We start from the raw sequence: 15,507 nt of genomic DNA, 5'->3' as shown, positions 1-15,507 counted from the left end.
ACCTTTCTCTCAATCTGCCCCCCTTCTATCATCTTCCCAACTCCCCTTATCCCCTTCCCCCCTACTTTCCTGTAGGGTAAGATACCCAATTGAGTATCTACGTTATTTCCTCCTTAAGGCAAACCCGATGAGAGTAAGGTTCATCCATTCCCTTTCACCTATGAGGGGTGGTATATTAAGGTGTACCAGATGGCAAAGAAGAAGGCCAATCTAGAATTTAAAATTTGCTGCCAATAATCCACAAGTGGAAAAATACTAAACTATGCATGGTAACACTTTTTATGGTAGTAAGAACTGGAAACAAAGTGGATGCTCGTTAGTTGGGGAGTAGTGGAACAATTATGACTTATAAATACAGTGGAATACCCTTGTACCATCAGAAATTATGAATATATTATGAATTCAGGGGAACAAATGATTACATGAACTGACACAGAATGAGATAAGTAGAACCAGAGACATAATATACATTATGACTGAAACACTATAAATGAAAAGAGTGATATGATGAAACTGAAATATGAGTAATTGTGATACCCAGCCTTGGGCCCACAACAGAGAGGAGGGAGAGGGAAGGGGGAGAATGTTGCATACACTGTCAGATGTGGCCACTTAATTGTTGTTCAATTCCAGGACCCAGGCGGGGCAGAAGGGTAAAGAGTCTATGTCCAGAAATGACAACGATATCAAAACCAAAGCCGTCCCAAAAAAAAGTTATTTAAATTTTTAAAAAAAGAATTAACCCCATTGAAAGATAAAGGCAAATGGGAGTCCATTAAAGGTAATTCTTATGTTAAATGAGTCAGATGAAAAAAAGAGAGGTCATCTTTTCAGATTCATTAGAAACACACATAAAATGAAACCCAACCCATCATCAATTTCCTCATTTTAGATCTCACGCTGACTAGAATGCTTAAGTGTACACCTCTAGGTATTCAGTAAATTGTAAGTGGAAGCATCTACGAAGAGATACTTTGCCAGACCAAACTCAGAACACCCTACCATAAACCAAGAACTAGAGCCTTAACTAGTAATGCTTGCACACTCGGAAAGTACCTGAGATCTCACCTCACTCCCAGCTAATGACCTCATTTACTCATGGGTGTTCTCTAGTAGAGTCTAATCCATATAAGTGCTTCAATTTCTGTTTGCTGATTTTCTTCAATAGATAAATAAGTTTACTTGATATTAGCTATTTATAATGATCTTTTGTGTAACTAGTGTTTGATGAGAAGAAGCTAAATTGGTGAGTGTAAGCTAAGGGGCTACCTTCTCTTTTAATAGAGCTTAGAGAAGCAGCTTTTGTTTTGAACCTATCATTCCCTAGCCTCACTTTCTCCTCCAGAACCATCTGGATCCAGTGACCAGATATTCATCAGGATGACTGGAGATAACACAGGATGCAATGGGAGACCCTGGCCCTTTTGGGCCAAGGCCTTTTCATGTACTCACTTAGAGTGAGGTAATGCCCACTCAGTGAATAGGCCTCTTTAAGAAGTGAGTCAAAAAATAAAAAAAGTAAAAATTAAAAAAAAATTTAAAAAAAGTGAGTCAAGGGATAGCCCCTTTAATTAGAAAAAAGAAAAAAAATCAAGCTGGGAGGGAAGACCCTCAGCGTTGCTGTTTCAAAGAGAAAGAGACAGAGAGAGAGAGAGAGAGAGAAAGAGACAGAGAGAGACAGACAGACACACAGACAGACACATAGAGAGAGACAGAGACAGAGAAAAGGAAGGAAGGAAGGAAGGAAGGAAGAAGGAAAGGAAGGAAGGAAGGAAGGAAAGGAAGGAAGGAAGGAAGAAGGAAAGGAAGGAAGGAAGGAAAGGAAGGAAGGAAGGAAAGGAAGGAAGGAAGGAAGGAAGAAAGAAAGAGAGGCTGGTGACTTTGCACAGCCCTCCCTCACTCAAATCAAAGACAACTGCAAGTCATGTCATCATTTCCATGATGTCATGGTCCTTTTTGAAAACAAAGGACAAACACAACCTGAGTAGACCGAGCTTCCTGAAAGGGGACCCAGCTAGTTGGGTAACTCAGCTCATCCTGTCCCTGTCCCTGTCCCTGTCCCTCTCCTTCTCCTTCTCCTCTCCAAAGGAAGGTAAATTTTGATGGCCAGAAGCTGCCCACTTAACTTGGGGTTTACTAGCTAGATTTCTTTCTCTCTCTGTCTCTCTCTGTCTCTCTGTCTGTCTCTCTCTCTCTCTCTCTCTCTCTCTCTCTCTCTCTCTCTCTCTCACACACACACACACACACAGACACACACACACACACACACACACAACCTTAAACCGAGTTCACTTTGAAGTTCATAGATTGGACCATAATAGGTCCCAGTCCACGCTTCACTTAATGGCTGTATTTTGGGCCCTCCTGACTTAGAGTGAATGTCAATGGTAACTGTTTCTCTTTGGAAGAGCAACCCTGAGGGTCTTCCCCTCTCAGCTTGATTTTTTTTCCTTTTTTTCTAATTAAAGGGGCCATCCCTTGACTCACTTCTTAAAGAGGCCTATTCACTGAATGGGTGTTACCCCACTCTAAGTGAATATCCAAAAGGGCCAGGGTCTCTCATGGCATCCTGCATCAACTCCAGTCATCTTGATGAATATCAGGTCCCTGGATCCAGATGGCTCTGGAGGAGAAAGTGAGGCTGGTGACCTTGCACAGCCCTCCCTCACTCAAATCAAAGTCAACTGCAGGTCATGTCATCATTTCCCTGATGTCATGGTCTTCTTCAAAAATGAAGGACAAACACAATCATTCCGTAGGTTATCAATGTCTGAGAGGACCTGATATAATTGTAGCCCAATATACCTTTCAGAGAATCGTGGAAAGAGCACCCAGCTTTGGTGGGTTTCCTGGAGCCTGGTTGGGCTTTTCTGCTGCATATGGCATATTGGTCAGTGCTACAGGTGTGGCTGTTGGCTCCCTGCTACACAGAGGTAGGCCAGACCTCAGACCATATCTAGCTATGCCACCCACAAGCCACATTTATATATTTAGCCAACCGAAGTGGGCACATATATTTTACAATCTATGTGAGTCTTCCCTTTATCCACATAGACCACAACTTCTCTTTCCACTAGTAGATGATTTCATGAATTGATGTAAGTGGAAAAAAAAATCCATTGGCCAACTTTCTGATGATGAACCTCTCTGAACTAAGTTGAGCAGGGCATTGGACTAAAGAAGCGCAGTCCATCTCTAGACCCATTGTAGAAACCTTCTCAATTTGGTAGGACCTGCTAGGTACTTTGTGTTACACAAAGGTTACACAAAAGTCCTAGGACACTTCACTGGCACCAATTTTGAGAGCTCAGGGCCAATTCCATGGCAAGACAGACAACTTAAAACAAGGATGAGACCACCTACCTAAGCAGTCAGAAGAAATACTATATAGAATGTGAATAGGTTTAGGAAAAGCAAAAAAATTCCAGAAGCTATATTTCTGAGGAACTCAAAGAAACATTGAGCCAAATGGACGAGCCACCAGAAGCCCAAAGGGCAGAATTCTGGGGGTAGACCAAAAAAGAAGCTTTTCTTCTTATCAAAGAATTGCCTTCAGGCTAGTCCCACCAACTAGAAGTTTGATTTGGCCATGGGGTGAAGGGAAGTTAGGGGATACAGAGAGCCAATGGGGTTTTACTACTTAGGTCAGCGCTGTGGACCTAGAACTAAAGGTTGGGTATAGTGGCTTCTATGAGGGCTGACAGCAGGTCCTGCCACATCAATTCCTTGGCTTGGAAATAATTACTGAATTTACATGTAAGGGCTTGATTCTGGAAATAATAGCTAGGAGATATAGGGGTTGATCCACTAAGAGAAGAAAACAAGGAGACTAAAAGAAAGTTTTTACTTGCAGAGAAAGCTGGGATTGACTGGAACACTTGCGTATCTGCAACAACTCTGTCACTTGTTATTGCTTCCCAGGTAATTTCCCTGTAGGGCTTTTTAATGACCATCTATATTCTTTAAAATGAGGTTATTACAGTTTTTGCAGGGAGCTGACAGGAAGAAAAGGGGTTGACCTCTTTCCATGGATGAACTGGGATTTGAGGGCCATAGAAAAGAGGGAGGTAGTGGTGGCTAAAAACCAGAAAAGGGTGTCAGGAAGACTAGTGAAGTTTTCTTGTTGATTCAAGGGAGAAAAGAGAGGATTAGTATTTTAGAGTATAGCAGGGTGACAATGGGTTGCTCCTTATGTGTCCCCCCCCCCCACTCAACAAGTAATGCCATACCTAACAAAAGAAGAGCTGTCCCAGTCATTCTGCTACAAGGGATTCCCTCTCCTTACCCACTCCCATAGAGGATTTATTTCCTCTTCTTGGCTGTGTGGACCCTGGTGTCTAGGATGCCACACCCCATCTCAATTCCTCATCCGTCTCCGTTCTACCAGCCCCAGGCCCCCATTTTTCACTGCATGTCAAAATTTGGGGGTTGACATTTGCCTTAGGGGTTGGGTAGGGGGCGAGGGGAGGACAAGAGGAAAAGGAAACAAAACGCTATTTTGATATTACAAAGGTACTGCTGCGCCTTCACATTGTATTTGCTCTCAAGGTCTTCAGCTGTGGTGAAGAAGAAAGGAGAGGGAAGAGAATGAAGGGTATTGGTGGGGTACAGGGGAGAGAAACGGAATAGAGAAAGTTACTGCTAAATCCCTACTGTAGCCAAAATCCAAGTCCCCAAGCCCCATTTACCTGGGATTTACCAGTTCCTGCATTTCCGATTATAAACACAGAGTGTCTCACTTGCAGCAATTCCTCCAGCTGCACAACCTTCAGCACAAAGTTATCTTCTGCCTGCAACTGCAGGTCAATAATACTCTGCTTAATGATCTGGGATGGGAAGAGAAAGTAGGGCATTTTCTTGTTCAATAGGCAAAGCATGAAGCAAAGAGCATGTAAGATCACATGAGAAGTGGTGCTATTCTGTCTGCCCCACTGTATGTAGGAGGATTTGGTTATCCTTTTATTTTATTTTAAATTAAGATTTTTTATTTTTAGTTTACAATACTCAGTTCCGTATGATTTTGAGTTCCAGATTTTCTTCCCGCACCACCCCCCCAAGACAGCATGAGATCTGATATATCTTCTACATATAACTTCGCATTGAACTTATTTACACAATAGTCAAGTTGTAATGAAGAATTATGACCAATGGAATGAATCATGAGAAACAAGAAACAAAAGAGAAAAAAAAAACAAACGAAAAATAAAAAGGAGAGCAAATAGTTTGCCTCAATCTGCATGCAGACTCCATGGTGGTTTCTCTGGATGTACATAGCTCTCTCCATCATGAGTCCTTTGGAGTTGTCTTTAAACCTTGTATTGCTGAGAAGAGCCAAGTCTATCAAGGTTAGTCATCACAGAATCGACATATCTGTGATTGTGTATAATGTTCTCCTGGTTCTGCTCCGCTCACTCAGCATTATGACAAGTAGGTTTTTCCAGGTTATTACGAAGTCCATATCTCCCCCATTTCTTATAGCACAATAGTGTTTCATTACCTTCATATACAACAGCTTGTTCAGCCATTCCCCAATTGAAGGGCATCCCCTTGATTTCCAATACTTTGCTACCACAAAAAGAGCCGCATATAAATATTTTTGTATATATGGGTCTATTTCCCACTTCTGTGATCTCTTTATATGATTTTCCTGTTTTGTCATGTTAACCAGTCTGACAACAGAGATATGGTACTTAAGAGTTGTTTCATTTGCATTTCTCTAATCAGTACTGATTTAGAGCATTTTTTCATATGCCTATAGATATCTTTAATTTCTTCCTCTGAAAACTGCCTGTTCATATCCTTTGACCATTTCTCAATTGGGGAATGACTTGTATTCCTACAAATTTGGCTCAGTTTCCCTGTATATTTTAGAGATGAGGCCTTTATCAGAGACACTAGTTGTAAACATTTTCTCCCAATTTTCTGCTTCCCTCCTAATCTTTGTTGAATTGGCTTTGTTCATACAAAAACTTTCAATTTAACATAATCAAAATTATCCATTTTGTATTTTGTAATGCTCTCTATCCCTTGTTGTGTCATGAATTCTTTCTTTTCCCATAAATCTGATAGGCAAACTATTTCTTGCTCTCCCAAATTGCTTATAGTATCAGCCTTTATTCCTAAATCATGAACCCATTTGGACTTTATTTTGGTATATGGTATAAGGTCTATGCCCAGTTTCTGCCCTACCATTTTCCAATTTTCCCAGCACTTTTTGTGAAATAGTGAATTCTTAGCCCAGAAGCTGGATTCTTTGGGTTTATCAAAGAGCAGATTGCTGTAGTCATTGACTTCTGCATCTTGTGTACCTATCCTATTCCACTGATCCACGGCTCTGTTTCTTAGCCAGTACCAAGAAGTTTTGATGACTGCTGCTTTATAGTACAGTTTAATATCTGGTATGGCTAGGCTACCTTCCCTAGCATTTCTTTTCATTAATTCCCTAGATATTCTGGACCTCTTGTTCTTCCAGATGAATTTTTTTTATTATTTTATCCAGCTCTGTAAAATAATTTTTGGGTAGTTCGATTGCTATGGTGCTGAATAAGTAAATTAATTTAGGTAAAATTGTCATTTTTATTATATTAACTCAGCCTAACCACAAGCAACTGATGTTTTCCCATTTATTTAGATCTGACTTTATTTGCGTGAAAAGTGTTTCATAATTATGTTCATATAGGCCCTGGGTTTGTCTTGGCAGGTAGACTCCCAAACATTTTATAGTGTCTACAATAACTTTAAATGGAATTTCTCTTTCTGTCTCTTGCTGTTGGGCTTTGTTAGTAATGTATAGGAATGCTGAGGATTTAGGTGGGTTTATTTTATATCCTGCAACTTTGCTAAAGTTATTTATTATTTCAAGAATTTTTTTACTTGATTCTCTAGAATTCTTTAAGTAAGTGATCATATCATCTGCAAAAGTGACAACTTAGCTTCTTCTTTGCCTATTCTAATTCCTTCAACTTCTTTTTCTTCTCATTGCTAAAGCTAACATTTCTAGTACCAAATTGAAGAATAGGGGTGATAATGGACATCTTTGTTTCACCCCTGATCTTATTGGGAATGCATCTAGCTTATCACCCTTACAAATAATGCTTGTTGATGGTTTTAGGTAAATGCTATTTATAATTTTAAGGAAGACTCTGTTTATTGCTGTGCTTTCTAGTGTTTTTAATAGGAAACGGTCTTGTATTTTGTCAAAGGCTTTTTCTGAATCTATTGAGATGATCATATGGTTTCTGCTAGTTTTGTTGTTGATATTATCAATTATTCTGATAGTGTTCCTAATATTGAACCAGCCTTGCATTCCTGGAATAAATTCTACCTGGTTGTAGTGTATTATTCTCGTGATAAGTTGCTGCAATCTTTTTGCTAATATTTTATTTAAAATTTTCGCATCTATATTCATTAGGGAAATTGGTCTGTAATTTTCTTTCTCTGTTTTGACTCTTCCTGGTTTAGGTATCTGTACCATGTTTGAGTCATAAACAGAATTTGGTAGGACTGCTTCTTCACCTATTTTCCCAAATAGTCTATAAAGTATAGGAATTAATTGTTCTTTAAATGTTTGATAAAATTCACATTTAAAACCTTCTGGCCCTGGAGATTTTTCCCTAGGGAGTTCATTGATGACTTGCTCAATTTCTTTTTCTGAGATGGGGTTATTTAGGTATTTTACTTCCTCTTCTGTTAACCTGGGAAATTTATATTTTTAAAAATATTCATCCATATCCCTAAGGTTGTCAAATTTATGGGCATACAATTGGGCAAAATAATTTCTAATTATTGTTTCAATTTCCTCTTCATTGAAGGTGCATTTACCCTTTTCATTTTTGATACTTGTAATTTGGTTTTCTTCATTTTTTAAATCAAATTGACCAAAGGTTTATCAATTTTATTGGGTTTTTTTTGTTAATTTAAGTTTTCTTGACTTCAATTTTATTAATCTCTCCTTTGATTTTCAGTATTACTAATTTGGTATTTAATTGGGGATTTTCAATTTGTTCTTTTTCTAGCTTTTTCAGTTGCATGCCCAATTCATTGATTTCCTTTTTCCCAATTTTATTCATGTAAGCATTTAGGGATAGAAAACTTCCCCTAAGAACTGCTTTTGCTGCATCGCATAAATTTTGGTATGTTGTCTCATTACTGTCATTCTCCTGAATGAAGTTAGTAATTGTTTCTATGATTTGTTCTTTGGCCCATTCATTCTTTAGAATTAGATTATTTAGTTTCCAATTAATTCTTAGTTTATTTTTCCATGGTTCTTTATTACAAATAATTTTTATTGCATCATGATCTGGAAAGGATGCTTTGACTACTTCTGCCTTTCTGCACTGAATTGTGAGGTTTTTATGCCATGTACTAACATGGTCAATTTTTGAGTATATGCCATGTACCACTGAGAAAAAAGTATATTCCTTTTTATCCCCTTTCAGTTTTCTCCAGAGGTCTATCATATCTGCCTTTTCTCAAATTCTATTCACCTCCTTAACTTCTTTCTTGTTTATTTTGAGGTTAGAGTTATCAAGTTCAAAGAGGGGGAGGTTGAGGTCCCCCACTAGTATTGTTTTGCTGTCTATTTCTTCCCGTAACTCCCTTAACTTTTCCTCCAAGAATTTGCATGCTATACCACTTGGTGCATGTATTTTAAATAATGATATTGCTTCATTGTTTATGGTGTCTTTTAGCAGGATGTAGTGTCCTTTCTTATCTCTTTTAATTAGATCTATCTTTGCTTTTGCTTTGTCTGAAATTAGGATTACTACTCCTGCTTTTTCTACTTGAGCTAAAGCATAATATATTCTACTCAGCCTTTTACCTTTACCCTGTGTGTATCCCCCTGTTTCAAATATGTTTCTTGTAAACAGCATATTGTAGGATTATGGCTTTTAATCCATTCTGCTATCCACTTCTGTTTTATGTGGGAGTTCATCCCATTCACATTCACAGTTATGATTACTATCTGTGTCTTTTTCTCCATCCTATTTCCCCCCTATTTATGCTTTTATTTCTCCCTTTCCCCTTCCACTCCTCAACAGAGTTTTGCCTTTGACCACTCAGTTTACCCTCCTTCTTGATTCCCCTCCCTTATCTTACCTTTTTCCCCTTGCTACTTCTTCCCTCCCATCTGACCACCTCCCTCCCTTTTCTTTCCCCTTTCCCCTCCTAATGCCTGTAGGACAAGTTTGATTTCTATACTTATCAGGGTATGTTATTCCCTTCTTGAACCAAATCTGATGAGAGTAAAACTCAAATACTGCCCTTCTTCCTCTCTTTTTCTCCCTCTACTATAATATGTTTTTGTGCCTCTTCATGTGATATAATTTACCCTTTTCTACTACCTCCTTACCTCTTCTCCCAGAACCATCCTTTTATATCTCTTAATTATATTTTTTATCATTCTATCAGTTATTTTATACTGATACCCACAGTTATCCTTTTTAGAGTTTAGTTTCTCTGGATCCATGGCCATGGCAATGTCTAGTTTCCAGGTATTAGATAATAACTTCCAGAATAGCCCCAAGGATCCTAGAGAGTAATTCCTAGAATCATAGTGATAGGCAGTCCAACTGAGGCTACATCATGAGATATAGGGGTGACATATTTACTATGCTTGTGCAGAATGACAATATTGCTAAAGTTAACCTGTGAGGCTATTGTTGCCTTCTTTGTCTGTTGCCCTACAAAGCAAGTGGGCACTGGTAAGTAAGTGGGGAAATCCACGGGGAACCCGGTGGAAGCCACAGGGAACACATAGGAGAATCAGTGTGTGCCTTGACTGGCCCCCATCAAGGCTTGAGGGGATTTAGGGGAGTGCACAAGCTAGAATGCTGTATCCGTCTCGATTGACCCCATCAAGATGTAGGAGTAGTTGTGCCCCATTTCCGCCAGCCCCTGCAAGAAGGTTGTTAGGGAATGCTGTAGGAACCGGTTCTCGCATCATCAGCAACCTTCTGAGAAGACTATACTAGAATAAAGTAAGATTATTAACCCCTCTGAAGTTGTCCTTCCTGTCTGACCAGATCAAGAATCAACCTGTTAGAGACTGGAGTCCAGAAATTCCAGTGCCTCCCGCGTGTTATCAGTGAAACACCCAGAGAAGAAAATAGACTGGTAAGTAACAAGGGGTTGTAAGCTTCCAATGTTATAAGGCAATGCTTTCTCCCTCCCTCCTTCAAATTTGGGGAAAAGGAAGTGACTAAAGTATGAGAATTCAGCACAAAGTGGTAAGATTATTCTTCTGTGGAGATCTTCCCAAAGAATAGCCTACCCTGAGTGGTTTGCTAGTACATTATAGATGACCTGAATACGTTCCCTTATTAAGGAGCCATTCCAAAATCTCTTTAGGGAGACACCAACCTGAAGTGTAACTAATATAAATTAAGATATATAATCTAATCATGTTCATTATAAATCTGCCTGGGGGTTGGGGAGACAAAGAAGTGCAAAAACATTATCCTTGCTTTTAAGGAGTTCACATTCTAATGGGAGAGACATCGCATAAATAACTACATACATACAAAATATATAGGGGGCAAAAAGAAATTTAAGGAGAGATATTTAAGGTCATCATATTTTTCTATGCCAAAAATTGGGACACAGTCTGAGAAAGGGGGTCTTTGTTTTGTTTTGGTTATTTCATTTACACAGACAATAGGAGAGAAGATTTAAATTAGGACTATCTTAAATTTTGCACAGTCTCCATGAGTTCTGAAGAAGAGTTAGAGAGTAAAGAATTGGTAATGTCACAGAGAGGGGATGTGATCCTAGTCCAGGAGCAGGGGTATTCTCCATAACTACTCCCAACTCTCCATTCAAACTTCTCAACTGCCAAATGGCTTGCTTCTTTCCTGTATAGATCCAAGGGGTGTGACTTACTTTCTCAGCCAATCACAAGATGAATAAGACTCTAAAAGTTGATTCTGGAACTTTTTTACAACTTGTTGTGAGATTGTAGGAAGACTCCTTTCTGTCTTGTATTCTAGATCTTCCATAACTACAATAACTGAATTGGGGGAACCCTCTGGCAATCATATCCTTCCATCTCTCACAGTTGGTATTTATCTAGTGCTGCTCCAGGGAGAAACACCCCTTATAGCAGAGTAGGAGTAGTTTCATTAATCTACCTTTGCTGGTATGGGATAGAGTAGGGTGGGTGGAGGCATTCCTTAAGACTACACATGCAAGTGACTTTCTGATTACTAATTCAGTTTCCCAGGCATCTTATCCAGGGAATGCCCTGGAAATCAGAGATACTGAATCATAGTAAAATAGCTTTCTGGCTTTCAAATGAGTCTATTTTGAGATGCCCTCACTTTCTCACCATCCATTCCCTGTCAGTCTCCTGGCTGTTGTACCCAAGAACTCCTTACATTTACCAATGACCTCCTATTTGTCAAACCCAATGGCCTCTTCTCAATCCACCTTCCTCAGTCTTTCTGCGGAATTTGACACTGCTGATCATGCCCTCCTTGATTCTCTCTCCTCCAGAGGTTTCCCTGATATTGTTTTTACCTGTTTCTCCTATTACCTAATTAGCCACTCTTTCTGTCTTCTCTGGTTCTTCTAAGCCTCTCAATTCCCAAGAACACACATCCCTAAGACTCTGTCCTCAGCCCTCTTTTCTTTTTAAACTTTCTTCCTTGAGATCATCCATTTCATTATTACCTCCAAGAGACTGATTCCCCATACTTTTCTCTCCATCCCCAACCTCTTACCTGAACTTCAGATGCCTTTGCAACTGCCTAATAGACATGTACACCTGTCAACATTTCAAATTCTAAAGCTGAACTCAAAAATTAAAATATGTAAAACAATTCATCTTATAGGCCTATAGGTGGCATACTGGATAGAGTGCTGGATCTGGAGTCCAGTACTCAGGAACACTTGAATTCAAATTCTGCCTCAGACACTTACTAGCTCTGTGACCTTGGGCAAGTCTTTAACCTCTATTTGCCTCAGTTTCATCATCTGTAAGATAGGGATAATAATAGTACCCACCTCCTAGGATGGTTGTAAGGATCAAATGAAATGATGTATGTAAAGTGTTACATAAATGGTAGCAATAGAAATGCTATAAATCCTGGCAAGATAATGATCATCTTCTGAAAACCTGCTGCTCCTCCTCCTAACTTTCCTGTTTGTTGATGACACTATCCTTTTCCTAGTGACCCCAACTCAAAACATCAATGTCATCTTTGATCCCTCTTTTCTTCATTATCAATAAATTACCGAGTCCTGCAGAGCCTACCTTTGTAATCTCTATTGTTTCCTGTCCTTTCTATTCCTACTGCCAGGTTCAAGTCTTTATTACCTCTTACCTGATTATAGTAAAAGCATCCTAACTGGTTTTCCTGCTTTTCATTCCTCCTTTCTCCAACTTATCCTTCAACCCATTGCCAGAATACTATAATATATACTGTAATAGACACATCACCCCTCTTCTCAAGAAACTTGAGTTTTTTGCCTAGAATCCATATTTCCTAATATGTTATTCAGGGTCTTCCACAATCTGGTTCTAATAACCTTGGCAGCCTTATTTTATACTTTTCCCCCTCAGAAGTCTATTTCCATTTTTACTGGACTACTATTCTCCAGTCTCACTCCGATCTTTCTCATCTGTGTATATTTGCACACACCAGCCTGGATTCTCGGCACAGAATCTTTCCACACCTCCTGATGAAGCCTTCCCTGTCTTCAAGGCCTAGGTCAAGTACCAAGTCCTCTAGGAAACCTTCTCTGATTCCGCAACATAAAAGGGATCCTTCTCTCTCTGAACCCTTCAGGTCACTCTGACCTCTCTTTTGCTCTTATCTCATTTGAACTTATATAGAATTTATTTGTGTATATGTCTTATTCTCCTACCAAAGGTAAGTTGCTTGAGTGCAAGAATTGTGTAGCTTTTCATTCCTACTACCTAGCACAGTGCCTTGCTTTCATATAGTTGGTGAATGAATGAATGGGTAAATGTTGAATATCAGGAAAAAGACACAAGTCATTCATCCCTATGTTTGCATATACCACTTAGGTCATAGGAATGAACCAGAATGATGCAGTGTGAAAATACAGAGAAATGAAGGTCACAATTACATTGGGCTATAGAAAGATTTCTTAGTGTATGGAAATAACCTTACCTTCTCAAAATTTAGATCCCGTTTTCTAGGAACATCCAGAGCCGGGAACAGATCTCCAATCAGTCCCATAAACACAGGCAAGTCATCTGTTACTATCTTGGGAATATTAAAATCTCTCAGTGCTCTCATGAGGACTTGGTCTTCTGCACGGGTGGGATCTCCTCTTTTTAGTGAGCCAGCTACCACTAGCACAGATTTGATGGCCCTCAATCCCCAGTCATAGTGATCCTGCCAAACAGGTGATCAAGAACATCAGCATCGTGTACTGACCAACTCTATGGACTCCACAACTATATCAAGGACTGTGTTTCTGTATCATCTCCCTTTCTCATTGGGCTTTCTTGCAGCAGACTGCTGCCTCCTTAACAAAACCCAAGAGATGCTCTTACATGTATATAGCAACAAGACAATTGCACATTTTAAAACATCTGCTTCTGGGGACCCTTACTATTTTTTCAGGTCCATTTGCATATTATTTTGGGTAATCAGTTCTACAAACCACATCCTAAGTTCCCACCAGTGTAATTCTATCAGATGAAGCAATAATAACCAATCTAGTAATAAAAGTATTTAATTAGGACATAACAGAATGTATATTACAAGAGATAGTTAAACAGTAGAATCATTCTCTTCTCTCATACAGAAGTGGGCATAGTCTCTTGAGGTGATGGATGGTGAATAAACCTCCCAGAAGAAATTGATGAGTGGGTAGGAAAACTCTCTCCACACATGGGAAGTGGTAAAAAAAATTGCCAAATCAGTCTCCTTTTAGCATTCTCTCAATGACTAGCATGGAGATTTATTTCAGTCCCTTGGGAATGACTTTACTTCAATACTGGCTCTTGGATTTTACCACTCTCTGAGTGGAATTGATCACCTGATACATCTCCTCTGAATGTACCTGAAGCACCAATGTTTCTTGCTCAGTAGACTGCAGCCCACTGAATCAGTCTACTTTAGTTCTGCTCTCTGTTCATGGGTGCCGAAGAATATAACAGTACTTCCTTTTCCATTCAAGACCCTTCGCCATCTCGTTTGTCTCCTGTTTGCCAATATCCTTCTTAAACCATGGTGCCCATAGAATAGAACGCAACAATCTAGATAGTGTCTGACAAGGGACTCATACCTGGAGACTATTTCCCTCTTAATGCAGCCCAAGATTTCAAGAGCTTTTTTGACTGCCGTGTCATACTCCTGACAATCCACTAAAACGCCCAGATGTTTGGTTTTTTTAAACAAGTACTGCCTGTACATTCTTACCCCATGTTAGCTTTGTGAAGTTGATTTTATTGATACCCAAATAAAAATAGCTCTCCCCCTCTTTTCTTCCTTTTTCTAGATTATACTATCTGACTTAATCCCCATGTCCACATGTAATCTCTCAGGACTGTGATGTCTGGGAACTTCCTATAGTATACACAAGCTCCCTTATCTCAGCATTGTAGAACTAGAAGTTATACAAAAGAGCTACCATTAAGGGCAGCCTACCTCCATTGCACGTAGAAATGATTGACCTCACTATATTCTTTACACCTTGGGAAGTTAAGAAGGGAAAGCAAAGAAAGCAAAAACCAAAAGCAATTCTGTCAAGACATTGTGATAATGGAGTGTAGATGTTTAGATAGAAGGCTCTGCTGATAGAAGAACAACAATATAGCTCCAGATCAGTTTCTGAAAATATAGCATGCTAATTCCTAATGCCTTGGCAGAAAGGCTTTTTGCGTCAAGAAGGTGGCTTTCCAAGTGATGTGATCTGAATAATCTGCTGAGGGTTCCTTAGAACCAAAACTACCTGGTGAAATTTCTCTATTATTAATGATGCCAAGAACTCATTACTTATGATATTCAACAAGCACTGATAGAATATTACACTGAATTACATTAGCTCAGTGCAAGTCATTCATTTGAGGTAAGTCACAGATATCTCCAAATGATTGTCAGGTATGGAACATCTAGGAAATAGAACTAATCATCTCTTTTTCTCCCTTCCATAGTCAACTTCATAAATCAAAGCATAATATGAAAAGACATACCTGCTTAGAAAGTAGCTCTTTGCATAAGGTATAGAGAGTGATGAATTTTCTTGCCAGAAGCCTAGCTTCCAGAAAGCCCTCGGCAACAAGCATGATCTCACATATAAGTTCAAAGTCAGGGACAACCATAGCACAGGGTCTGAAAGAAATATAGCCTAAGCATGACTGTTTTTTTCTTCCCAGTCCCACTATGTCTTACCTGTTGGCCAGAGCACACCATACTAGCGTTTCCTCAGTATTATTAAGGCATTAGCTTAAAATCCTCAAGTTTATTTTTCTTTTCTGTTAAATGTGTGCCTTTTTTTTCTGACACAGTATTTCTCCAGAACCCGACTCCC

The 15,507-nt window shown here is 39.2% G+C and overlaps 1 protein-coding gene across 1 annotated transcript in view; it reads right to left on the bottom strand.

Annotated features, from left to right (window-relative positions):
* Nucleotides 1–15,507, bottom strand: part of DNAH17 (dynein axonemal heavy chain 17) — a 258,405-nt gene that overhangs the window by 124,355 nt on the left and 118,543 nt on the right. Inside the window, exons 38-40 of the mRNA XM_036755900.1 lie at nucleotides 15,170–15,308; nucleotides 13,137–13,364; nucleotides 4,689–4,826 (exon numbers count right to left, since the gene is read on the bottom strand). Coding sequence (XP_036611795.1) covers nucleotides 4,689–4,826; nucleotides 13,137–13,364; nucleotides 15,170–15,308 — 505 coding nt within the window. The remainder of the gene's footprint in view (nucleotides 1–4,688; nucleotides 4,827–13,136; nucleotides 13,365–15,169; nucleotides 15,309–15,507) is intronic.

Source organism: Trichosurus vulpecula, chromosome 4 (assembly GCF_011100635.1).
Source record: "Trichosurus vulpecula isolate mTriVul1 chromosome 4, mTriVul1.pri, whole genome shotgun sequence".
Taxonomy (NCBI): domain Eukaryota; kingdom Metazoa; phylum Chordata; class Mammalia; order Diprotodontia; family Phalangeridae; genus Trichosurus; species Trichosurus vulpecula.
Note: the sequence above shows the minus strand (reverse complement) of the source record. Positions and strands in the feature narration are given on the sequence as shown.